A 26,995-nucleotide genomic window follows, 5' to 3' on the forward strand; every position below is an offset into this window, starting at 1 on the left:
CGCTGTCCATCAACCGTACAGAGAGACACGGCCCAGAAATCAGGACTGAACTTAGCCAGCTGGGGGATGTAGTCTGCCACCTACACAACATTAACACAACACACAAAACTCTTTACTCAGCTAATACTCTGAATGTAAAGACACACACACACCAAGACACCCCCCAACACACACACACACACCAAGACACCCCCCCAACACACACACACACACACCAACACCCCCAACACACACACACACACACACGCACCAAGACACACACCCCAACACACACACTCCAACACCCACCCAACACACACACACCCAAAAACACACACCCCAACACCCCCAACACCCCCAACACACACACACACACCAGCACACACACCCAAACACCCCCAACACACACCCCGCAACACCCCCCCAACACACCGCACAACACAAAGACCAAACACCCCCCGAACCCACTCACACACCCCAAACCCCCCCAACACACACACCCCAACACACACATACACACACACCACCTGTCCTCCAGAGAGTTTCTTTGCGCTGTCGTACAGCTCGTCTATGTGCGAAGCGAATGATTGGAAATCAGGAATCACAAACTTCTTCCTGAAAGCCTGAGTGAGCAGCACAATGTTGCTCTGGACACATCTATAACACACACACACACACACACACACACAATATTTCTATATAGTTTTTGGACTGCGGAACACAGCTGTACACCGACATCCTTCTCATCATGAAGATTTCCCAACACAAGGTTAATGATGTATAGAACAGAACAGAACAGCAACTCAGGATCGACCTGATCCGTAAACCATGGACTGAACATTCCGTACAAACACACACAGCTTCTTTCCTCTCTGTCTGTGGACCACAGAGAAGACACCATGAATATTTACACACTGATAGCAATCAGGTCAGATCTGACTGTCACTTCCACAGGATGTTCTAACAGAATAATGTTATTTACAGAGAGAAAGTCATCAGGTTTCAGTGATAAACTGTAGATTCTGACATGTTTATTAACCTGTTTATTTTTCAACTTTAACTACCTCAATAAATACCTGTACACACAAAATATGCTAACATTCACATGCTAATATTTGCTAATGTTTGCTAACCCAATACAATTCTATTAGAGTTCTACCTTAATTACACCTTAATTACATAACTGGAGACCGCACAGCAAATATCCTTTAATCCCACCATCTATTTTATTCTCAGAAGAAAAGCTTTATATGTAAACGTGTCACATGGCAGTGACTGGATGCCTTCCTGCTGCTGAATCCTGCCAGCCAATCAGAAACGAGCACATTGTCCACCCATCAGGTCTTTATTTATTTCTCCGTATATAATAAAAACAGTCCAAGTGTTTAATGTGTCTTAAAGAGAATAAATTGGATGGAATCTCACATTTATTATTGAAGACACACACACACACACACACACACACACTATACACTGACAGAGTAGCCAATCACGTGCCTGGAGCTGTGAATAATAATGATTACTAATCTTTAAAACAATTCAGAAGTAAAGAAATGTTTCCCATCACACACAGAAAGGTGAGAGCCGTTACTTTTTAAAGAGGTGTCGATCCAGAGCTCCATCAGATGTGGTCTTCAGTGTGACCTTCAGCATCTCCATACACTCCTTCAGACGAGGATCTCCTGTACGCAGGCCTGTCAACTTCAACGCCTACACATATGAGAGAGAGAGAGAGAGAGACAGAGAGAGCGACAGAGAGAGTGAGAGAGAGACAGTGACAGACAGAGAGACAGAGAGAGACAGAGAGAGAGAGAAAGAGAGAGAGAAATGTTTGTTTTAAAGGGTTCTAGAGTGTGGTAGGCTTAGAGACCTGATACAAGATATGATGCTAAATTTGTGTGTGTGTGTGTACGTACCGTAGTAAACTTGTGAGCTGGGATTTTATCTTGGCCCTCAGCGATGGTATAGAAGAGCAGATCCTCCAGACTGGGCAGGATTCCTGCCTTCCTTCTTCTGAAGATGAAACAAACACACACACACACACACACACACACACACACACACACACACACACAAATGTCACACACTTGAGAGAGGACGTGTGAAGCAGTCAGCAGGACCATCAGGGATTTTTTTCCATGTAAAAAGGGTAAAAAAATTATTTCAGCTTTTCTCTCAAACTGTCAGTGAGGATCGAAAGCTAAACCTTTCTCAGAAGCATAAAATCCCGTGACCACGTTAGCTAATTTATCTCCACGACCCTGGGACACCTGGGACGCTGTGAAAATATCTTTAAACCACAAAACAGGTTTGGGTCTCGATCATCACTGACACTGTGAGGGAAAGGGCTGGAGGAACAGCAGAGGACGAGCCACACATTCCGAGGACGGTCCACCTAAGTGCTGCAGTGCATTGTGGGACAGCTGAGGAACATTGCACCATGACGGACGGGGATTTAACAACAAAAACAAAAAAGGATGGTGCTTCGTTCACTGAGAATCATCCAGAGACACATCCCAGAGGACATCAGTCCCAAGCACACTGGACAGAACTCACTCTTTCTCCATAAAGACTTTAATCCTGTCGTTCTGATTTAAAGAATTAAAAGCCATAAATATTCTGTCTGAGTGCAGGCGGCTGTAGCTGTGAGGTCATCGCAACCTCGTGAATATAACACACCGCACAGGCTACACCCGAACTCAAGACGTACAGGAGACGTGTCCGGGATGCGTCTCCATGACTCTGGGATCTACAGTAGAACATGAACATTTAATGAAAGGGTTTGAGAGAGCAGCTTGTTAGAAGGTTTTCTCTAGAAAGCGGAATTCTCCGCGAAAGGGATCTAGAACGTGTGTTCTTCAAACGGGACAAACACAGAACGCTTGTTGGAGGGGATCTAGAGCGCGGAAAGGTTCTGCAGGACGACTGGGGGAAGGTTGAACATTTGTGATAAAAATCGCAGAAGATTATTAGAAGATAAATTTCTTGAAAGAGTTCTAAAGCGTCGAACGAGTTTCAGAACGGTTCTAGAGCGAAGACGGTCGTCGCATGTGGAGGGGGAACGCGTCGGAAACGTCACGGGCATGAGGAGGGTTCTAGAATGCATAAACACGGAAGGGAAGACAGACGACAAACACAAAGAAAAGAAACAAAACCAAAAAATACTTACAGAACAAATGCAAAAGTGAGCAGCGGAGGGGAAAAAAACACAGGATCAATGAAACATTTACTAATAAAATGAGCATGTGACAAAATCTTCATCATCATTGTCAGTTAGTAGAATAATAATAATAATAATAATAATAATAATAATCTTGTGTGTAAAGATGTAGCACAGATGCTAAGAGTACGTCAGCTGTGAGGTTGTGTCACACTTTAGCATCAGCGCTAAACTAAGCTACACTAAGCCTCCACTTCCCTGAAATGAACATCCTGCTGTCTTCTGCTAATGGAAAAGTCCTTCTTTATGGAGTGTGTTATTATCAAACACACACACAAGCATCTTTACACAGATGCAGAGGATTCACTGATGACCTTCAACAATCTAAAACACACACACAGAACACACGTCTGTGTGTGTATGTATATGTGTGTGTGTGTGCATGTGCGCATGCGTATATAAACGTGTGTGTGTGTGTGTGTGTGTGTATATATATATATATATATATATATATATATATATATATATATATATATGTGTGTGTGTATTAGAACCGGTTTCTCCCACTTTCTCCAGAGGAACTGTTTAAATCGAGCTGAATCAGTTTTGTGAGCCGTTTTGCTGACGAAACCCTTCACACACTTCAGTAGAATCACCTTGAGGTTCCCAGCATTTGTGTGTATATATATGTATATATGTGTGTGTGTGTGTGTATATATATATATATATATATATATATATATATATGGTTCCCAGCATTAGTGTGTGTATGTGTGTGTATGTGTGAGGTTCCCAGGATTAGTGTGTGTGTGTGTGTGTGTGTGTGAGGTTCCAAGCATTAGTGTGTGTGTATATGCGTGTGAGGTTCCCAGCATTAGTGTGTGTGTGTGTGTGTGTGTGTGTGAGGTTCCCAGCATTAGTGTGTATATGTGTGTGTGTATGTGTGTGTATGCGTGTGTGTGAGGTTCCCAGCATTAGTGTGTGTGTATATGTGTGTGTGTATGTGTATGCGAGTGTCTGTGAGGTTCCCAGCATTAGTGTGTGTGTGTGTATGCGTGTGTGTGTGTGTGTGAGGTTCCCAGCATTAGTGTGTGTGCTGTCGACAATGCTGTCGCTTTAACCCTTCAGTGATGTTCAGAACATCATCATGTCTCCTTCATCCTCCATCCTGATTCCATCCTGTACAGAAGTGTGTCCTTGTTTACCGGAGAAACTGTCGGTGTGTAAACAGTCTGATGTTGTAGAAGCCCCCGGTGTAAATATCACCGGATTACACCGTGTTTTATTGGGAGTAAATACGTCATTCTCCACGTGACGTCACATCCCTCAGCTCCATTAGCTACGTGCTAACTGCGTGTAAAACAACGCACTGTAACACAACACAACTCACTTCTCGTTGGCTGCATCTTTGCCGTCCGTTGGTTGACCGGAGCTCGTGCACAGATAACGGCGGCATCCTCTTGCAGGAGCGCGCGCGGCTCGTGCAGTCTGATCTCCTGCGGTACCGCACAAGATCGGACGGGTCAGGTTCGGTTTGATCAGATCCCTCAAAGCTACCGAGCACCTGAACTGAAACATGACGGTCTCGCACTGCTCACGGACTTCTCCACTGATATTAAATCTAATATCGGATCTAATATCGGATTAATCCTGCTCGGCTTTCTCCGTCTCAGCTCGCCGCCCTACGATGATCCTGACGGGTGTATTCACGTGTTTCTATTGGCTTACGTCAGCCCGTTCGCATCGTTGATTGGCTGAACCAGGTGTCAGTCATTAATAACGCGGAAACACAAAGTAGAGCCGCCCGGTGTCACGTAACCGCTCCATAAAGATGGAGATCAGACTCCGGTTTACACGTTAAAATAAACTTTAAACACGTGTTGTATATTAGCGTCTGAATATTTGAATGTAAATGAATAAAACGAGATCATTTCAAGACACACAGCCATGTAAAAAAGAGCCATCGTCACATGTCGTGTTTTTTAATATATCTTTATTCTCCCACTAAATTAATGTAATACAGATTAGACATTTTATTATCAGTCGACACTGAGATGGAGGTAAAGAGGAAGAGAGTGATGTTCACATCAGATGTTTCAGGTTAGAAGGTCCGTCAGCACATGAGCAGTGAACAGATCACACAACTCCCCTTTATACAGTCACAGAGAATCTCACAAACCTTTTCTCTACATATAGAATTTCAGCTGGTGGTAGAGACGTTAAAGGTAATAAAGACAAAACAAATAGGTGTGGCCACGCCCACACACACAGAGGTTTCTATAGTGATTCTCCTTTGGAAAGCCTTTATTATCACCACATAATACATCACAGCTGAATTCTTTTCTTTCCGTATCCCAACTGAGGAGGTTGGGCTTGGAGTGCAGGGGCAGCTTAATATATGATACAGAAGCCCTGGTGGGTTGAGGGCCTCGGTCTAGGGCCCAACAGTGGCACCTTGAACCCAGATCCTCTGATCAACAACCCAGAGCTTTAACCGCTTGAGCCACTGCTGCCCTGTAGATGTTAAGTGTGTGTATGTCCATGTGCTTGTGTGTGTTATACACTATAGACGGTGTCGAGGACAGAAACATCACACACTGCACACTGTACAACATGGTAGATGTTTCATCGGTTTTAAATTTCCCCACACCTTAAATTAATCTATCACAGTTTTATATAATCATAATTAATAATAATGAATAACAGTGTATTATGTAAATATGTATATAATATTAATATTTATTAAAATGTAATGTTGTGGAATGTCAGACGAGTTCCTCACCAGGTTCTCCTCTTCTCTGCAGACTAAACCGCAGCTTCTCCGGTCAATGAGAAGAACTTAGAACTTAAGAGATACGGCTTGGAGACTCGTCCTTTACCTGTGTGTGAGTGAGCTGTTGCTATTGGAAACGATAACGCATTAGAACAAGGAAAATTAATATAATCTTTTGCTTTGCGGTTGCATTACTGTCAGATACGCTGTTATAACAAGTTGGATAATTTACTGATTAATCTGATGAACACAGTACAGAACTCAGCAGCAGGTGTGTGTGTGTGTGTGTGTGTGTGTGTGTGTGTGTGTGTGTGTGTGTGTGTGTGTGTGTGTGTGTGTGTGTGTGTGATAGAAACATGACAACGAATCAATCCTGGACAGGAACCTATTAACCACTGGACCAGGACAACTATTAAAAAAGCAGGACATAAATAAATTAAGTTTTCAGTGTTGATGAAAATGATCAGAAATCAAATAATTCTTTAAGTTATAAACAACATTAAACTACAAAAATAACTTAACATACTGACTAGTGTACCTCGATCACAGCTTATCCTTTTATCACGGTACAATGTGATGTTATCCTGATAAAACAAAGGCTTTAAAAAAAAGCCTTTGTGTACGTGATAATCGACACATGCCTAGAGCTCAGAGTGCAGCTCGGAACGCAATAAACACTAAAAATTTATTTACTAAAAATAAATGCAATCAAAAAGAGTCCTTCATAGTCAGAGTGGAGTTAAAGTGTATGTGTGAGAGCTTTGTTTCAGGTAGAGGCCTCCAGAGACGAAGCCTTGTCCGGCAGGGTGTGTGTCGTGCTGGGAGAACCTTCTGCCTGCGCTGCGCTCCCACAAGATTCAGGAGGGGAATTCTCATCCTGCGAGTTTGGGGTACTATTATCTTGGTCCTAGAGAGAACAAGAATGAATTTATTCTAAATGAAATCTATTCTGAGCAAAAACATTCCCTCGTGAAACGATCCATCATCCACAATGTGAAACCTGGTGGTGGTAGCACCATAAATTGAGAATGAATTTTGGCTCATTGCTTCCTGACTCCATCATCCACAATGTGAAACCTGGTGGTGGTAGCACCATAAATTGAGAATGAATTTTGGCTCATTGCTTCCTGACTAATCCCCACTTTACCTGCTCAGTAAATGTTTGTCTCCTGTAGGCAGGACTGTGTTGTATTCTATACATTCTTCATTCATTCATTCATTCATTCATTCATTCATCTCAGGCATCATCGGGCATTGAGGCAGGATACACCCTGGACGAAGTGCCAACCCATCACAGGGCACACACACACACTCTCATTCACTCACACACACACACACACACACACACACACACACACACACACACACACACACACACACACACACACACACTACGGACAATTTTCCAGAGATGCCAATCAACCTACCATGCATGTCTTTGGACCAGGGGAGGAAACCGGAGTACCTGGAGGAAACCCCCAAGGCACAGGGAGAACATGCAAACTCCACACACACAAGGTGGAGGTGGGAATCGAACCCCCAACCCTGGAGGTGTGAGGCGAACATGCTAACCACTAAGCCACCGTGTCCCCCCAGAATTTTATGCTGACTGAACTCATTCTTCGTCGTTATGATGCTGTTTGTTTAGATAACAATCCCTGGGCCCTCTCTGAGATCATGTGACACGTGAAAAACGTCTCTAGGTTACGACCGTAACCATAGTTCCCTGAGGAACGAGACGCTGCGTCGAAACACTATGGGAACGCCCTCTGCGTGACCGCGCTCTGAACCACGTGTGTAATCTGACCAATAGGCTTTGGAACGTGACGTCATCGGCGGGTGACGTCGCGTAAACAGGAAGCTACAAATGGCTGCGAGATGGACAAGACGCTAGCTCCTGTGAGAGAAGGTAAGCGCCGCAGGGATGCAGGGAGTGTGGCACGGAGACGCAGCGTCTCGTTCCTCAGGGAACTATGGTTACGGTCGTAACCTAGAGACGTTCCCTTTCGGAACTCGAGCTGCGTCGAAACGCTATGGGAACGAGTGTCCAATCACGCCACACTGACGAGACCCTGCTTAGAGAGTGAGGGCCTCGGCACCTGCACGTAGAACAGAGGAGCCCGGGGTGGCTCTGAGGTCAAGGACATAGAACTCGACAAAGGTCAGCGGGGTGGACCAACCCGCAGCGTCACAGATGTCTTGGAGTGCAGCTCCAGCGGACCAGGCCGTAGAGGCCGCCACATTCCGGATGGAGTGAGCTCGGACCCCGAACGGTGCGGGGAAGCCAGAGGGCTTGGGAGCAGACAATCGCATCCACTATCCATCTGCTCAACGTCTGCACAGCGGCCAGGAAACCCTTCCTGTTAGGGCCGTAGCAGACGAGCAGCTTCACCGATACTCTCCATGGACTCGTCCTGCGGAGATAAGTGACCAGTGCTTGCACTGGACACAGTCGGTTCTGTCGCTCCTGTTCGGGGGCTGTAAATGGAGGAAGCTCTGGAGCGGAGAAGGGTCTCTCCTACCTCGGTAGAGAGACCAGCCGCTATGAACTGTGCCCCCTCAGGGGCCACAGCCACAGCCTCCACAGCTCTGGGCGGGGGTGCACCAGGGTTCCGCCCGCCTGTGAGAGGAGATCCCTCCTGGGAGGAATTTCCCACGGAGGGCCCTCAAGTAGGGACACCAGATCCGCAAACCATGGCTTGCCCGGCCATCTAGGTGCTACAAGGAGGAGACGAACTCCATCCCGGCGAACTCTCTCCAGAACTCCAGGGAGCAGTGCAATCGGAGGAAAGGCGTACAGGCGTAGCCTCGGCCACGACTGCACCATGGCATCCAGACATAACGGGGCTGAGTGAGAGGGAGAGAACCAGAGGGGACAGTGCGAGGTTTTCCGGGTTGCAAACAGATCCACCTGGGCTCTGTAGAACCTCTGCCATATGAACTCCACCACCTTGGGGTGGAGACACCATTCCCCAGGCCTCGGCCCCTGCCTCGACACGGCATCTGCTCTGACATTCAACCGTCCCGGGATATAAATGGCCCTCAAAGAGAGGAGTCTGTCCCGAGACCACAAGAGGACCGCCCGTGCTAACTTGTACAAAGGGCGAGATCGGAGGCCCCCTTGGTGGTTGATGTAGGAGACCACCGCAGTATTGTCCGTGCGGACCAATACATGGTGATCTCTCAGGTCCGGGAGGTAGTGTTTTAACCCCAAAAACACCGCCATCATCTCCAGGCAATTTATGTGCCACTAGAGACGTGGGCCGCTCCACAGACCTTGGGCGGAGTGGCCACTCATGACCGCACCCCACCCCGTGAGGGAGGCGTCAGCGTCACGCGGCGACATGGAGCCCCCAACACGGGGCCTTGGGACAGAAACATTCGGTCTTTCCAAACATCCAAGGCTCGAAGGGCACGCCGCGAGACCTTGATGGAACGATATGGGTTTCCCCTAAGAGAAAACCCCCTGCCCCGGAGCCACCACTGGAGGGGCCTCATGTGCAGGAGGCCGAGCGGGATTACGCTGGACGCTGCAGCCATGAGCCCTAGCAGCCTCTGGAGTCTCCGCTTCACAGTGAGTGGCTGGCCTTCCCGCACTCTCCTGACTGAGGTGAGGATGACTTCGAACCGAGCAGGTGACAACCGTGCCTGCATCCGGGCCGAGTCCCAGATCACGCCCAAAAAGGTGGTTCTCTGTGCTGGAGAGAGCACGCTTTTGCTGGCGTTTAGCCGAAACCCAAGCACCTTCATGCAGGCGAGGACGACATCTCGATGACGCAATGCCTGGCACTCCGACTGAGCCAGAATCAGCCAGTCGTCGAGGTAGTTTAAAATGCGGATGCCCTGGAGCCGCAGCGGGGTCAGTGCTGCGTCGACGCATTTCGTGAAGGTGCGGGGCGAGAGTGCTAGGCCGAACGGGAGGACCCGATATTGGTAAGCTTCGCCCCCGAAAGCAAACCTCAGGAACCTCCTGTGTGCAGGAAGGATGGAAACGTGAAAGTACGCGTCTTCCAGATCTATTGTGACGAACCAGTCCCCTGACCTGATCTGAGCCACGACCTCCCTGAGGGTGAGCATCCTGAACCTGAGCCTCCTGAGAGATCGGTTCAAGGAGCGTAGATCTAGAATGGGACGCGACCCGCCATCCTTCTTCGGAACGACGAAGTACGGGCTGTAAAAGCCTGACTCTCGAACCGAGGGGGGGACCACCTCAATGGCTCCTTTCCTCAGGAGTGTGTGCACTTCTTGTTCCAGGACCAGAGCCTGCTCGGGTCCCACCAGGGTGGGACACATCCCGTTGAAACGGGGAGGAGAGGACGCGAACTGAATCGTGTAGCCGTCCTCTATGGTCCGCAGGACCCACCGGGAGACTCCTGGCAGCTCCTCCCAAGCTGTCAGAAAGTTCCTCAGGGGAACCAGCCCCTCAGGGCTGGCCTCTGACCCACTCAGAGCAGCTGGGGCCAAGCCCTGCAGCTGATGGTGCCTCGCGAGAGGCGGCGGACCCTCCCGCTCCACAACGAACCTTCGGGTGGAAAGGTAGGGAGCGAACCGCTGGAGGGGAGCCACGCCCTGAAGCACATCTTGTGGCAGGGCAGACAGACCGGCCTCCATGACCCGAACGGCCGGAGCCGGAGCCTCCTGAGAGGCGGCGGGCCTCCCCCATCCGTACAGAGACTTTGGGCGGAAGTGGAGGGAGGTGCCCGCTGGAGGGGGGCCATGCTCTGAAGCACATCTTGTGGCAGAGCCAACGGCCTAGCGCCCCGGTGGTGCAGGGGAGGGATGGGCACCGTCACGTGAGGCGTGCCCCATCCCCCCAACCGTAGATCGTCAGGATTTACGCACCACTGCCCGTTTGTCCTTCCTGGGCCTAAAGCGTCGCCTTGAGCCCTTAGGCCCTGCCCGCGGAGATCGGGTGGCCACGCTCTGTCTCTGGGCTTCGCGGTGCCCGGAAGGACCAGGCTGGGGCTGCCGCCAAACAGCCCCACGAGATCGCCGAGGGAGGTACTGCTGAAACGCAGCTGACTGCTTCTTAGACTCCTGGAACTTGTGTACGACCGCCGTCACAGCGTCGCCAAACAGTCCAGGAGGAGCCATCGGTGCGTCCAGTAGCACAGCTCGATCCTTGTCCGGGAGGTCGGACAAGGTGAGCCACAGATGCCTTTCTGTGGCCACCAGGGCCGCCATGGACCGCCCAACGGCCCGCGCCGTGTGCTTCGTGGCCCGAAGAGCCAAGTCAGCAGTGCGACGGAACTCCTCAATATCAGCGGTCCCGGAGCTAAGTCCCTCATCCAAATCACGTAGCAGGTCAGCCTGGTATGCCTGCAACACACCCATGGTGTGGAGGCAGCCCAAGGCCTGACCTGCTGCCGCGTAAGCCTTCCCTACTAAGGCTGACGTAGCACGTAGCGGCTTAGTAGGGAAAACCGGAGCCTTTAGCGACGATGCTATGTTAGGGGAGAGATAGCTAGCCAGCGTCTCTTCCACACGTGGCATTGCCCCGTAGCCACACGCCTTAGCCCCAACCACATTCGCGTAAAGCAAGGAGTGACTAGGCGAAGTGCGCGTAGAGTACGGGGTTTTCCAGGATCTGGACACCTCGGTGTGCAGATCGGGAAAAAATGGCAGGCTCCGGCGCCGAGGAAGTGACACAGGGCGCAGGAAACGCTCATCCTGCTTACTGGGTGTGCGCTGCTTCTGCTGCTCCACCGGCCAATCTAAATCCAGTTTGGCTACGGCTCGTGTCACGACCTCGAGGAGCTCCTCATACAGCACAGGCTGTGAGGAGCCCACGGGCTCGCTAGCATCCATCAGCTCTCCTTCCTCGGAGGGAGAGACATGTAATGCCGCGCTGCTCGCACCGGGAGAAGAAGCAGCCATCAGGCCTGCTTCTCCGCGAGAGCCGGAGCTCGATTCAGCAGACGAGGCTGAAGAGGACTCTTCCGCCTCCAATCCCGCTGCTAAATCGGCCTGCGAGCCCCATGAGCGCCGGCGCCGCTTTGCCTCGGCAAGAGCGGGACCGGAGCCGCGAGGGAGAGCGCTCTTCTCGAAGAGCGCTCTCCGGGAGCGAAGCGTGCGCATAGCCATGCGGCTGCAATGCGAGCAATTGACTCCCTCGAGAGCCGATTGTGCATGCTCCACTCCCAAGCAAACAACACATCGATCGTGCGAATCCTTCCCGGTAATAAAACGGGGACACGGAAAAACACACTTTCGGAAGTTCTGTCTGCTAGCCATCACTCGATCAGAAAAACACAGTATCAGAAAACAGCGCTTACCTGAACGAGCAGAAGCTAGTGTCTTGTCCATCTCACAGCCATTTGTAGCTTCCTGTTTACGCGACGTCACCCGCCGATGACGTCACGTTCCAAAGCCTATTGGTCAGATTACACACGTGGTTCAGAGCGCAGTCACGCAGAGGGCGTTCCCATAGCGTTTCGACGCAGCTCGAGTTCCGAAAGGGAACAGGTCATCTCACGACATCACTTATGACTTTGGATGGTACCGGAACTAATTTACCGGTGTCACAGGAACCGACAGGGTGAATACTCCTGCAGATCTATCTATTATGGAATGTTTGTTCTTGCATTTCAATATTACGAGAGCTTTGTGTAAATTTGTGTCATCAAATCTAATCTTGGGGTGTGAAAACTTATGTGTGCATGTCGCACACTTACCTCGGTCCTTCTGAGGAAGGCATGAAAGACAAACCCGAGAACAAGCATGAACAAACACATTAAATAATATCCCTGGTGTTGTTACCCATAATGCCCTGCACTACCTGTAGAGGCTGGACCTCAGTGTGTGTGTTTGTCTTCCTCATGACAATCAGCTCTTTGATCTGGACGATGGCGAATGCGACGGTGACCCACGGAGACACGCTGAGAGCCCAGGCGGGTTTGGCGCCGTCCTCCTGCTCCTCCTGGTGCCGTGTTTTCCGGGCTGAAAGTTTAGGCTCCTGGTGGCCGCTCGGGGTCACGACCTCAGAGTTTGGCATCAGGTCTATGGTTGCTATGGGGACCGGGCTGGAGGGGATGGGGATGTTCTCTGCCAGCATCTTGTTCTCTGTGGGGTGAAGAAAGAAATCAGTTTGATATCAGATCGGATCGACTCTGCTCGTTAACGAGCCCTTAGAGGACTGAGACGAACCACAATGTGCTGTAATCTGACACAGTCTCCGTTTCAGACCAACAAGAGCTGGGTTATTGAGATATTTAACTAGCACACAGTCAGACGGCTAGTTAGAAAAATACATGAGGACAAAAGTCGCCATATTCATAATCACATGCTTTTAATCACGCTGTAAAGCTTAAACAATTTATGAATAATTAGATAAAAAAACAACAATATTTGCTGAGCCTGACGTCAGCCTCTCTGTCACTCGCTCAACAGTTTACAGCCCATTAGAGCAAATGTTATACATTTACACATGAAACCTTTCTCAGAATTTACAGGAAACAGCTAAGTAGCTAAACATGTCATGAAGAGCTGATATTCAGGGAACACGACAGTCTGATACACACTCTGCAGTGTCTGACCCTTTTATTCTCTCTCTCTCTCTCTGTCTCTCCTTTTATCTCCCTCTCTCACTCACCCTTGTCCTTCTCAGTGACACTCTGGATGAAGGCGAACAGCAGAAGGATGACGAGTGAGGCCATTCCAATCCCCCTGAATGTCTCAGCAGGACCTGCACACGCACACACACACACACACACACACACACACACACACACACGCACACACGCACACACACACACACACACACATTTATAAATTCTTCAGTCGGTTTCTGAATTTTTTTCAGACATCTGTAGAGTTTGTCATTTCACAGAGTCAAGTTTATGGATCCTGGTGTATCTCTGTATTCAAAACTTTGTGTAAAGTATAAAGTAACAGGACTAACTACGTTTTTGCCACATTGCCCGTTGAAAAGTTCCATAAGCACAGCTTTAAGTTTTCTCTCATCAGCAGCTTCTATTTACTTCATGATTGTAATCAGTTGACAACTTCTGCAAACTCGTTATCTCCTGTTATCAGTGACCGTGTAGCTGCCTCCCCCCTCCCCCCCCATTCTCTCCTGGAAGTACAGACCATACAAACAAAAACTCTTCAGTCCACAAAGTGTTGGAAAACTTAGTTATTTTGTTGCCATAGAAACCATAAGCTGTTAGATCAAGCACATTAGTATAAAACCGCACTACTCTCCGAGCTGCCGTTATAGAAAACTAATCAACACGTGACTAATCACAGTCCAGAACATGTACAAACATGCTACACACGCTAGAATAAAAAACACCTTTCAATGCTAAAATAATTTCTCTCATGAACACCAGCAGAAGCATCCAGTGTGCAGTTCTGCCTCAGTGCCTCATGAAAAAAACCTCCCACATTCACTTTGAAATGAAGTTAATTAACAGTAAACGCCTCCTTCAGGCCCTCCGGCTGTATGAGAAATTAAAATTAGTTTTGTGTAATTAGGTTTCTTTTCTGAATATCTGCTAACTTGTGTGTGTGTGTGTGTGTGTGTGTGTGTGTGTGTGTGTGTGTGTGTGTGTGTGTGTGTGTGTGCGTGAGACAGAGAGAAAGAGAGAGAGATGTTCATACCAAAAGAGTTGGCCAGAAAGCCCCCTAGCATGGCACCACAGCCCCTGCCCAGTCCTAGGTGGAGACCCTGTAGGATTCCCTGAGCTGACGTGCGGAGTGCGGGGGGCACGGCGGCGCTGAGGTACGAGATACACGCCGCCCACACTGCAGCGTGGGTCACGCCTACAACACACACAGTGAAATTCACTCATTTTTGACTTTGAAATTTACATGACCTGCTCTGAAGTAACATGCATAAACACACACACACACACACACACACACACACACACACACACACACACACACACACACACACATAATTAGTGTTTAAATTGTCTACCTGTACAAGTGCATTTAATACACTGTCCTTAAGGATGCTATTACAGATAACAATATTCTGTGTAAAGCATTAACATATATCATTTTCTGATTATTAACACTATGGTGTTGTCCTTCCTTAATTGTTTGTGCACACACTGCATGCATAATTGTATAAACATCCACAGCAGGTTTCTAGCTGTCAAGCCTTCGTGTAATCCTCTCTAATGAGTTGGGAACTCTGTAGTTCTAGCACTACACAGCGTTAAACATTAACGTCACTCAGGTGATTTTTCCATTTGTTTTCCTGAGATCAGTGTCACATTTACAATCATACTGCAACCTCTGAAGAGAAATGAATAATAATAAAGGTTGATCTTTTCAATCTTTATATTCCTGTTTGTCACACATGCGCCTTCTTTATGAGCTGATTATATAATACTGATTTACCCTGCAGGACCTCCATGGGCAGCACAGTCCAGGCGTTGCTCAAGTATGAGATGTACAGGTAGCGAGCTGTGTTACATGCCAGGCCAATATACAGCACCCTGATCAACACACACACACAAAGAGTTAATATTCAGCATAAAACACTCTGGGTCTGTGTGTGTGTGTGTGTGTGTGTGTGTGTACTCAGTGTAGCACATATGAATATTTTTAGCACTGCATAAAAAAAGACAAGCAGACACACAGACAAGACTGAGAGCAGATGATGAACATGCAGAGAGACAGACAGGGAAGAGACAGACAGAGAAGAGAGAGACAGACAGACAGAGAAGAGACAGAGGGATAGTGACAGGAAGGCAAGACAGACAGAAAGAGAAAAAAAGGCAGGAATAAATATTACATAATGAAAAGTCATTGAAAATTAAGCAATATTAAGCAAATGACACCACGATGATCAGAACTGCACTGTCTTTATTACGCCACATGTCCTTCTGATCTCATACTGACCTTATATGACCCACCAGCTCGATCAGTTTGTGGCTGGTGAAGTAGGCGGCAAGCTCGGACACATGGCTCAGGATGGAACACACTCCAAACAGCGTGGGCGTGCCATTCAGGTCCTGCAGGTGCCAGAAAAGGAAGGTGAAGACGAAGCCATAGCCGAAGCCCATGAACCATGCAACAAACAGCACGGTGCTGTAGCGCACGCTACATAGAAGCTGCAACAGCTCCATGTAGCGAAACTCCCGAGCATCAGGGGGCATGGAACCATCCAGCACACCTGAGGAATCCTGCGCCGTCCCACTCCCTGTCTGTCCCTCTGAATGCCGCACCTCAAACTGGAACTGTGTGGCAATAATTAGCGCTGCTGCCATGAGCACGCCAAAGACGATGAACGCGATCTTGTAGTTGGGCAGAGTGCAGCCGGCATCGCCATCGGAGTGGTAGAAGACTTTGGTGTGGTCGATCCAGATGCCCACAAAGAGCATGGCCAACCCCCAACCCAGAGAGCCCCACATCCTCTGAAGCCCATAACGGTCACGGTGTGTACCTAGGTACTGCAGGGTCACCTGGGGAAGAAAATTGCTAATCAAATGAACTAGCTCAGATGAAACAGTACAATTATATAAGGAAATGTGAGTTAAAGCAAATCAGTTAGCATATTCATTCATTTTCATTTTCTACCGCTTATCCGAACTTCTCGGGTCATGGGGAGCCTGTGCCTATCTCAGGCATCATCGGGCATCAAGGCAGGATACACCCTGGACGGAGTGCCAACCCATCACAGGGCACACACACACTCTCATTCACTCACACACTACAGACAATTTTCCAGAGATGCCAATCAATCTACCATGCATGTCTTTGGACCGGGGGAGGAAACCGGAGTACCCAGAGGAAACCCCAGAGGCACGGGGAGAACATGCAAACTCCACACACACAAGGTGGAGGTGGGAATCGAACCCCCAACCCTGGAGGTGTGAGGTGAACGTGCTAACAACTAAGCCACCATGCCCCCAGTTAGCATATTTGTACACATAATAGACATGCAATAGGTTACACTGTCATATGGTTATGTCACACACCGTGTCTACGATGGTGACTGCAGGTGCACTGAAGAACTCTCCGATGATGACGACCGATAGGATGAGGAGGAAGATGGCCTGCACTTGGTCGGGGTTGTATTCAATCGTATATTTGGGTGGCGGTGTGCTGGTGCTGGGGTTTGGAGGTGTGGAGGTGGAGCTCATGTTACTGGAGGTTGTGGACTGAAGGTGTGTGGTAAAATTCTGTTCAGGTCCTGCAATAGTAGACTGGACACCTGAAGCCACGCTAATGCTAACGTTAGTGTCTCGTTGAAATCTGTGCTGAGACCTTAACACTGACTCCTTATTGGACGGCAGCAAAGTTAAACTGGAGAAATGTCCAATTAGGTCTCTGCGCTGCCTAGTGTTATTAGCTGATGGATTAGGTATAATGGCTGCTCCGGTCCCACTGGTTGAAGCTACAGGTGGACCTAAATTCCCATTGCTGGAGGCTGTAGTTGGCGCTACAGTCCCAATAGTGGATGCTGTAGTTGGAGCTACAGTTCCAATAGTGGATGCTGTAGTTGGAGCTACAGTTCCAATAGTGGATGCTGTAGTTGGAGCTACAGTCCAATTGGTGACAGTCATATTTAAGCCAAAACTCCCATTGGTGGAAACCATGGGTGTTAATGTTCCATTAGTGGTAGCCACAGTTGTAGCCAAACTCGTACTTGTGATCTGGTTCTCTAGCCTGCAGCTCATTGCAGCTGGTTTCACAAACCCAATCCCACAGTTAAACACCAACCAGCAGAAAACGGAGAACAGCAACACTGCTTTGCCCTTCCTGTACCGGTCAGCCACAACACCCCAAAAGGGGGCGCTGCAGAATTCAATAAAGTAGCGAATCCCCACCAACAAACCGGACTGGAAAGGATTCATCCCCAACTGCTTATAAAACACAGCTAGCAAAGGGTGCAGTGAGCCATAGGCAGCATAGAAGAAAAAGTAGAACACTTTGGAGACCAGAAGGTATCGGTTGATCCGGAGGAAAATGCTATCACAGCACCTTCGTTGGTGTTCAGAGAAGGGAACAGTTGTTTTTTCTGGGTGAGGGTCACTGGGTTCAGGTAGAGGTAGAGAGGTGGGGTCACCCTTGTGGACCTCCAAATGGAGGCGGTTAAAATCATCAGAAATAGCTTCATTCCTTTTTAGCTCCTCCTCGTCATCTTCCAGGATGGCCATGCGGTCGTCATGCGCCATGGCCTCTAGATGACAGAATACTAAAAGAAGAGAAGAAAAAAAAACATTGTCACAAATCCAAGACGCCTCTCCTAAAAGATATCCCTGAACAGTGTGAATTTTATTTGCTTTAACTCCCCTTCAGTACTAATGATGATTTTGTCCAGTAGATTTGTGTGTTTGTGTCATATTTGTGACCTAAATCACATAACACTTAAAACACTTAATTACTCTAGAAACAAAATCTGAAAACTGTCGATCATTCTGTGTATTTCTAAAATATATATTTAATGATGACCTGTTGTACTAGTATACAGTAAAAAGATCATTAAAAAGTCACACCCGAGTGTAGAGAAGTATTTTTACTGCACAAAGAGGAGCTAAATATAAACTGCAATGGAACCGAGGTGTGACTGACACCGACATCAATGACGCCACTGTGCGCGCGACATTTGCGGAAGTGCGTGCGTGTGTGTGTGAGCGTGTGTGTGTCCGTTTATGTGTGAGAGAGTGTGTGTGTCCGTTTATGTGTGAGAGAGTGTGTGTGTGTGTGAGCGTGTGTGCGTGCATGTGTGAGAGTGTGTGTGTGTGTGTGTGTGTGTGTGTGTGTGTGTGTGTGTGTGTGTGTGTGTGTGTGTGTGTGTGTGTGTGAAGAGGAGAGGCGCGTCGCGCACTTCCGCACTAAACAGTACGCCAGGACAGAGATCGTTACCGGCAGTCTGGTTGCCATGGTCACCGCATACTAGTGTAATAAACAATAGACAACGGAGTGCGTTTTACAAGCAAATAGGACGTTTAGAGCCGTAATGACCGACTTTGGTCGCCAGTTTTATTTTTGTTTTGTTTTATTTCAGAATGATAACATTACGATCATACGTGCGGAAAGATGACCGTCTAAATCGTGAATTTTTAGAAGTCAGAAATAACTTTAAAATATAATAAATAAGTAATAATGACGGTCAGTACAGTATAGAATAAGAGAGAAGAGGATATAGGAATATTTATGTTTATGATTATTAGACAACTGTACTTGTTATTTCAGTGTAATATAACAGACATTACCTCAGGTCACAGTACAGTACTATAATACTATAATACTATAACAGACTTTACCTCAGGTCACAGTACAGTACTATAATAACAGACATTACCTCAGGTCACAGTACAGTACTATAATAACAGACATTACCTCAGGTCACAGTCCAGTACTATAATACTATAATACTATAACAGACATTACCTCAGGTCACAGTACACTGTACTATAACAGACATTACCTCAGGTCACAGTACACTGTACTATAACAGACATTACCTCAGGTCACAGTACTATAACACTATAACAGACATTACCTCAGGTCACAGTACAGTACTATAACACTATAACAGACATTACCTCAGGTCACAGTACATTAATATAACACTATAACAAACATGACCTCAGTCACAGTACAGTACTATAACACTATAACAGACATGACCTCAGTCACAGTACAGTACTATAACACTATAACAGACATTACCTCAGGTCACAGTACATTAATATAACACTATAACAGACATGACCTCAGTCACAGTACAGTACTATAACACTATAACAGACATTACCTCAGGTCACAGTACATTAATATAACACTATAACAGACATGACCTCAGTCACAGTACAGTACAATAACACTATAACAGACATTACCTCAGGTCACAGTACAGTACTATAACACTATAACAGACATTACCTCAGGTCACAGTACAGTACTATAACACTATAACAGACATTACCTCAGGTCACAGTACAGTACTATAACACTATAACAGACATTACCTCAGGTCACAGTACAGTACTATAACACTATAACAGACATTACCTCAGGTCACAGTACAGTACTATAACACTATAACAGACATTACCTCAGGTCACAGTACAGTACTATAACACTATAACAGACATTACCTCAGGTCACAGTACAGTACTATAACACTATAACAGACATTACCTCAGGTCACAGTACAGTACTATAACACTATAACAGACATTACCTCAGGTCACAGTACAGTACTATAACACTATAACAGACATTACCTCAGGTCACAGTACATTAATATAACACTATAACAGACATGACCTCAGTCACAGTACAGTACAATAACACTATAACAGACATTACCTCAGGTCACAGTACAGTACTATAACACTATAACAGACATTACCTCAGTCACAGTACAGTACTATAACACTATAACAGACATTACCTCAGGTCACAGTACAGTACAATAACACTATAACAGACATTACCTCAGGTCACAGTACAGTACTATAACACTATAACAGACATTACCTCAGGTCACAGTACAGTACTATAACACTATAACAGACATTACCTCAGGTCACAGTACAGTACTATAACACTATAACAGACATTACCTCAGGTCACAGTACAGTACTATAACACTATAACAGACATTACCTCAGGTCACAGTACAGTACTATAACACTATAACAGACATTACCTCAGGTCACAGTACAGTACTATAACACTATAACAGACATTACCTCAGTCACAGTACAGTACTATAACACTATAACAGACATTACCTCAGTCACAGTACAGTACTATAACACTATAACAGACATTACCTCAGTCACAATGAGAAGTTCCGTGTTGTTTCCTCAGGTATCACCAGCAGCAGTTCACAGCTACCATTTTAACACAGGTTTCTGTTTATCCATCCGCTCGATACACAGACAGTAATGACGATGTTAAAATGTTTACCGTCACACATGTCTAAACATCACTTTGTCTGACTTCCTTATTAATAATAACAATAATACCCGGCGGTTTATTCCTGCCTGTTAAGACATTTTCCGGTCTCTGTGGCGAAGAGCCAACGTTCACCTGCGCGCGAGCAGCGCAAACGAGCAACTGTCATGTGGGCGGGGCTTGGAAATGAACAAAAACACGGAAGTAGCCGATGGGGTGGAGCTTAACATCACAACTACTGCTGATATTACTAATAATAATACACCTCATTAGACACATAAAAATATTATATATATATGCGTATGTGTATATATTATATTTATTTTATATTATTTATTATATAGATTTTTAGCAGAGAATATATATATATAGAGAGAAATATATATATATATATTTCTCTGCTAAATTTGAAAAAAAAATTTATTTATATTTATATAAAAATAAAATATTACTATACTCATTTATAATCATGCTCATTTGCACACTTGCTCTCCTTTTTGCATTGCTGCTCACCATTGCCTTACCATTGTATGTATACCCACCTAATTTCTGTTAATAACAGTAATATATTATATTATGACCATAGTACATATCCTCCTGTATATTTCGGTTTATCGTATTAATATATTTTGTTTATAGCACATACCCTCTGTAAATTTTAGTTTATAGTAATAGACATCTGTATATTATGTTCATAGCACATATACAGTATATTCATCTGTATATTACTGTATATTCATAGTACATACATACTCATTTGTATATTATATTCATAGTACATACATATCTGTAAACTATTGTTTATAGTAATAGCCATATATTTTATTACAGCACATATCCTTCTGTAAATCTGTATATTGTTCATAGTATGCACACAACTGTAAATTACTCCATATTACCACTTGACTTATTTAAATCTTGTACAATCCTGTATATCCTGCATATATATACACATACACACACACACACACACATATAATATTTTTATATGTGTTTAATGAGGTGTAGTTGTTGTTTTTTTATCTAATAAATTTGTTTTTAACAGTCCGACTGTTTTGACTGTACTCGGTTATGTTACAATGTTAAAAAATATCTAAAATCTTTAACATTTTAATTTAGTTTCAATTCATTTATTGTTTTAGTTTAGATTACTTTGAAGCCCTGCCAACACATGGCAGTCTGTCGCTTCAGTAACATGCACATAGTGAACTTTAAACCTGATACAGTGGAAATGCATTGACAGACAAAAGATAAACGAAACATAAAGCTACACTGTGGGAACATTTTACAAATGTTTATTTACAATAACAATTCATCTTTATTATCTATTACAGAATACAGTCAGATAAATATAAGTCCATAAATCTCATGTCATACAAACAGCACAACATAATGCTTATGTGCATAAGAAATATCATTTCATTTAACGTAATTATTCAAATATATGTTTTTCTGCCTGCTATTTCATGCTAAATGTAAGGCTGAACTGAGTCAGTTAGAAAACTACAGTTACTACAGTGTTCCCATATGATCATGAATGGGAACTGAACAGTCCTGTGTTTTTGTTGCAGTGCAGGAATGAACTTGGTCAAATCACCATGAGCTTCAGACTGACTTCACTACCAGAACTTTTATTTCAGTTTCCATTTCAAGCCTAGCATAACAATAAATAATAAACCAATAAAGTGTAATAAAATAAATAAATAATAAATTCAGTACTTTTTTGTAGGGTTTTATTAACTACAAATCCCCGTTCTGTACATGACAGCTGATTTTAATGTACATGTGTTAATGTACACTTCTGGTGAGAAGCTAGCTGCTACACTAATTAGATGCTCAACATCTCTTTTATGAATCCAAAACTCAACCTGCTCAAGTAACTCAAATATGTCAAATGACAGGAAAATGTTTGGGAAATGTGAACCTATATTTCTGGACTGAGAGTAAACGTTTTAGAAGTAGATCGAGGTTTCTGTGAATCTGCTCTGCACATTTTTTCAAGTTAATATTAGTAAACAGATTTTCGAGTATGTGGTAATGTAAAAGTCTCAGTTCTGCGATTCGGACGAGATCTCGCCAACCTCGGTCCAATGCTTCCCTTTATTTAATTTCTTCCGTTTTTTCTCAGCCATGATGAGTGCGGCCACTACAGTGATAATCACGGTGACAGTGATGATGAGCACGGTGACTGTTTCAGCGAAGCACAACTCGTTGTCGACATCACTCAGCAGGTAATCCCGCAACTCCTCTGGCAGATAGCAGCTCAGGTTGTTGTAGTCGTCCAGCTGCAGCCTGTGGACACTGTGAATTTTCCGGAAAACTCGCTGCAAATCGCAATCACAGGTCCAAGGGTTCCCACAGAGGTGAATATGTGTGCTGCGTGCGTCCAGGCTGAGGAACGCCTTAAAGTCCACGTTTGTTAGATTATTATAGGTTAGATTTAGCAAGGCTAGGCTAGTTAGCGGAGAAAGGATGCCGACTTTGAGGTGGCGAATGTTGTTTCCGCTAAGCCCAAGCTCCTCCAGGTTCCTTGTCATGGAAAAAACACGGTTTTCAAGATTGCTGATCTTATTGTGATCCAAGAACACACGTCGTAAAGTGCTGAGAGAGATGAAGGCTCTGACGTGGATGTGGCTGATGGAGTTGTGGCGAAGGTCAAGCTTCTGTATGGAGTCCAGATGTGAAAAGCAGTGTTCGTTTATGCTCGAGATCTGGTTCTGCACCAAAGAGAGCTCACGCAGAGACATCAAACCCAATGAGAAGCCTTTAGAGAGCACGGAAATGCGATTACGGCTCAGATCGAGTCTCACGAGGAACTCGAGAGGCTCAAATGCACCGTCGGTCAGGTTACTGATCCTGTTGTCATTCAGGAGCAGCGTGTGTAAATGTCGGATGTCCTGAAAAGCCTGGTTCCTGATGAACAACAAGTGATTGAACGACAGATTGAGGTGCTCCGTGAAAGGAGGGATGACAGAGGGAAGATCAGTGAGATTGGCCCCACCGCAAGAGGCGAACTTGAGCTCCAGGTGACATTTGCAGCGTGTGGGGCAGGTAAAGGTGCTGTTAGAGGACACGGACTGTGATGTCAAAGCAAACGACAGCAACAACGGCAACACAGACATCCTGTTAACACACACACACACACTGTAGTTACTGTCTGAATTAAGATATTTTTATTAACAACTCCCTGTAAATTCCATTCTTCCCTTCAGAGTGGAATGATCTCAAATTATATTCAGTAAAAAGGTTCTGTACAACGAGCAGCATTTGGAAGACATAGAACAGTACAGTGAGGTGTGTGTGTGTGTGTGTGTGTGTGTGTGTGTGTGTGTGTGTGTGTGTGTGTGTGTGTGTGTGTGTGTGTGTGTGTGTGAGTGTAAGAGAGATAGGTGAGGACCGATGGTATTGTTCATTGGGCAGCTGTTGGTCGGACAGAAAAAAAAGCCAGAGCTCGAGTTCATTAATATTTTAGGGAGCGCCTGGAGTGATGAGAGACAAAAAAGAAAGAGAGACAGACAGAGGGACAGGAAAGATGGAGATGAGTAAGGATGGACTGAGAGAGACAGAGATTTCTGTAAAATATGGTATATACGTTGTGTGTATGTATAAACATGCTGTATAATAACTCTGACACTGGAGACTCCTTCTATAACCAATTATTCTGTTTCTCAGTGCTCCAAGAATTAATCACCAACTGAGCACCAACTGAGCACACACACACACACACACACACACACACACACACACACACACACACACACACACACACACACACATACAAACAAACATACAAACACACACACACAAACATACAAACACATATACATGTACACACACACACACACAAACATACACAGACACACACACAGACACACACAAACTCGCACACACAAGCACACATACACAAACGCAAGAACACACGCACACAAACAAACTGTGTGTGCTCAGTTGGTGCTCCGAGAATTAATCACCAACTGAGCACCAACTGAACACACACACAAACACACACAGACACACACACATACACACACAGACACACACACACAAAAACACACATACTCTGCCCTAATCCCCCTCTTCACTTTATTCTTCGTTAATGAAGTGCAGTGAGTAATATTACACAGAACAGATCTAATCATCCTCTTCTACATCCCTGAAAAAGCTGTGACCTCTGACCATCTGACATAGAGAGAGAGAGAGAGAGAGAGAGAGAGATTAGGATAATCTGGAGCTCAGGGTCTCAACACAAATCACTGCTGTCTCACATTATTTTATTTTGTTTTATAAAATATTTTTTTAAATGATTTAAAGTAAACGTTCAGCCTCAGCACACACTTATCCTCAGAGCACAACATTAACACCATTTGTTCCTCTCATATATTCTTTATCACTTCTAATGTATAAACCCCATCTTCAGATATTTTAGGCCCCGCCCCCTGCTCCAATCATCCGCTAGTGTGGAGTGACACCAAACATCGCCATTTCCATTGGAAGTATTGTTTCTTCTCGCTGTTACTTTGTCCTTTTTCCATATTTACAGTAACAGTGTGTCAACACATCTGTGGCACATTCAGGGCTCCGTGTTAAACATGAGGCTAGATGCGTTTATTACTGTTTTATTACTGCTTCAAAAAACTTGCAGCTCCACTGCAAAATGAAGACACCAAAGATGTCCACAAAATGCTTTCATGCTGCGTTAAACCGAGGCGTCCCTCAGGGCTCTGTTCTCAGACCACTCCTTTTTTTTTCTTTTTTTTTCTTTTCTACTGCCTAACTGCTTTTGCCTCGTCGTGCTGTCTGCTATCATTTAACCTTCATGACACAAACTGTATAAAAGGTTCAATTTCAGCAAGTCCGAAGAACCCCAAACATCAAACACATCACCCGTCAAAATGTCTTTTTTAAAAGTTCATTATTATCTACACTTATTATCATCCTGCTTTACAGTGTTCATAATCATATCACCCGAATGCAATGTGACTGATAAATAATGTAGAAGTGTAGAGTTAAGAGTGAACCTCACTGTCAGTCATACACTCAAATCTTCCTAACTAAATAACACTGATCTTTGTCCTGCTTATCAGCCCAAATCACCAGGAACTGGGAGTTTATGTTGCTTACCTCGCGCTCTCACCGGGATGCTCACGGACACCGCGGACACCACGCGCGCTTTACTGCCGTCGGATCCCGAGCAAACCCCCCCCCCCCTCCCCACACCTCCTGAGTGGGCGGAGCTTGGATGATTGGACATGAAAAGCTCAGCCTGTGAACCCGCCTCATCTCCGGGACACCTGAGCGCGAGCCACATCGAGCCTGAGCACGTGATGCACCTGTAAAATATGAAATATCCTATCTTTGGGAAAGCTGTCAGTGCTTTTATGCTGGTTATGAATTCCACACGCACATCAACTGTATGGGCTGCACAGACCTAAACCAAATACACTGTGTTTGATCTTTACACACACTGTGTTTGATCTATACACACACTGTCTCACATTTCAGTTGTTTGCTGTGTTGCACAACACTTTACATGATCTCAGGGACCTGCTGCTTTAACACTGTGTTAATTACAGTATTTCTGCACACACAATATTGTTGAATATACAGTTTTTACACTGGTGCTGCTTCTGTTTATTGTCTTTGTGTGTTGTCTTGTATTTTTGTCCTGCACTGTATTTTGTCCTGCACTGTCTTTTTGTCCTGCACTGTCTTTTTGTAGTGCACTGTCTTGTCTGTCTTGTCTCACACTGTGTACACCAGGTTACACAGATACACTTTATGTATCTAGGACACTTACTAAGTCCTTATAGCCCTGTCTTTGTGTTATGTAGCTCCCTGATCCTGGAGAAATATTGTCTCATGTCACTGTGTACTGTAACAGTTATATATGGTTATAATGACAATAAAAGCTTCTTGACTTGACTTGTATTATAATGTCTGCAAATGTATGTAATTAATCATATTACATGTGTAATTAATGTCATTAAAATAAGATAAGATATACCTTTATTCGTCCCACAATGGGGAAATTTCTCTGTTAAAGCAGCAAAGAGAAAGAAATGCAAATAAATAAAAGAATAGAGATATAATATAATATACAGTATATACACATATATCAGGGGTTTAGTAACATTGTTAGTAAATAAATGTATATGCTTTTCTTTCTTTCTTTCTTTCTTTCTTTCTTTCTTTCTTTCTTTCTTTCTTTCTTT

General features: G+C 45.3%; 3 protein-coding genes across 10 annotated transcripts in view; all 3 read right to left on the reverse strand.

The window, feature by feature from the left end:
* glsa (glutaminase a) overlaps positions 1-4,857 on the reverse strand; it is a 12,910-nt gene extending 8,053 nt beyond the window's left edge. For 2 of the 5 annotated variants that reach the window (XM_047821100.1, XM_027160825.2), the window contains exons 1-5: positions 4,530-4,856; positions 1,896-1,992; positions 1,571-1,689; positions 504-636; positions 1-80 (exon numbers count right to left, since the gene is read on the reverse strand). In XM_047821100.1, the coding sequence (XP_047677056.1) occupies positions 1-80; positions 504-636; positions 1,571-1,689; positions 1,896-1,992; positions 4,530-4,717 (617 nt within the window). In that variant the 5' untranslated portion in view covers positions 4,718-4,856. Of the gene's footprint in view, positions 81-503; positions 637-1,570; positions 1,690-1,895; positions 1,993-4,529 lie in introns of all 5 variants that reach the window. The other 3 variants (XM_027160829.2, XM_027160830.2, XM_027160827.2) reach the window with 3 other exon arrangements.
* Positions 4,858-5,115: 258 nt separating this feature from the next.
* On the reverse strand, positions 5,116-20,957 carry mfsd6a (major facilitator superfamily domain containing 6a). 4 transcript variants are annotated; one of them, XM_027160821.2, is made up of 9 exons: positions 20,660-20,957; positions 17,417-18,066; positions 16,847-17,383; positions 15,768-16,330; positions 15,264-15,361; positions 14,514-14,675; positions 13,504-13,596; positions 12,691-12,974; positions 5,116-6,819 (listed from the first exon to the last, which is right to left on the reverse strand). In XM_027160821.2, exons 2-9 carry the CDS (start codon positions 18,044-18,046, stop codon positions 6,679-6,681), a joined length of 2,508 nt encoding a protein of 835 aa, XP_027016622.2. In that variant the 5' UTR covers positions 18,047-18,066; positions 20,660-20,957; the 3' UTR covers positions 5,116-6,678. The 4 variants fall into 4 exon arrangements, with proteins under 4 accessions (XP_027016622.2, XP_027016621.2, XP_047677036.1 ...); XM_027160822.2 differs by adding an exon at positions 12,587-12,596 and having other exon boundaries at positions 6,584-6,819; positions 16,847-18,066; XM_027160820.2 differs by having other exon boundaries at positions 16,847-18,066.
* Positions 20,958-22,064: 1,107 nt separating this feature from the next.
* Positions 22,065-25,966, reverse strand: LOC113651855 (leucine-rich repeat-containing protein 3B). The gene is made up of 2 exons (XM_027160768.2): positions 25,905-25,966; positions 22,065-23,906 (listed from the first exon to the last, which is right to left on the reverse strand). The coding sequence occupies exon 2, from the start codon at positions 23,903-23,905 to the stop codon at positions 22,832-22,834; it is 1,074 nt and encodes a 357-aa protein (XP_027016569.1). The 5' UTR covers position 23,906; positions 25,905-25,966; the 3' UTR covers positions 22,065-22,831.
* Between the last annotated feature and the right edge of the window lie 1,029 nt (positions 25,967-26,995).

Source organism: Tachysurus fulvidraco, chromosome 1 (genome assembly GCF_022655615.1).
Source record: "Tachysurus fulvidraco isolate hzauxx_2018 chromosome 1, HZAU_PFXX_2.0, whole genome shotgun sequence".
Classification (NCBI taxonomy): Eukaryota; Metazoa; Chordata; class Actinopteri; order Siluriformes; family Bagridae; genus Tachysurus; species Tachysurus fulvidraco.

What these genes read in the sequence shown, in the direction of transcription:
- mfsd6a (XM_027160820.2), bottom strand. Translation starts at nt 18,046, where the DNA reads ATGGCGCATGACGACCGCATGGCCATCCTGGAAGATGACGAGGAGGAG. An exon ending in GAGCTGGTGGGTCATATAAG is followed by an intron (nt 15,362 to 15,767) that starts GTCAGTATGAGA and finishes TGTGTTGATCAG; the next exon opens with GGTGCTGTATATTGGCCTGG. An exon ending in CTTTCTGGCCAACTCTTTTG is followed by an intron (nt 13,597 to 14,513) that starts GTATGAACATCT and finishes GTGCGTGTGCAG; the next exon opens with GTCCTGCTGAGACATTCAGG.
- LOC113651855 (XM_027160768.2), bottom strand. Translation starts at nt 23,905, where the DNA reads ATGTCTGTGTTGCCGTTGTTGCTGTCGTTTGCTTTGACATCACAGTCC.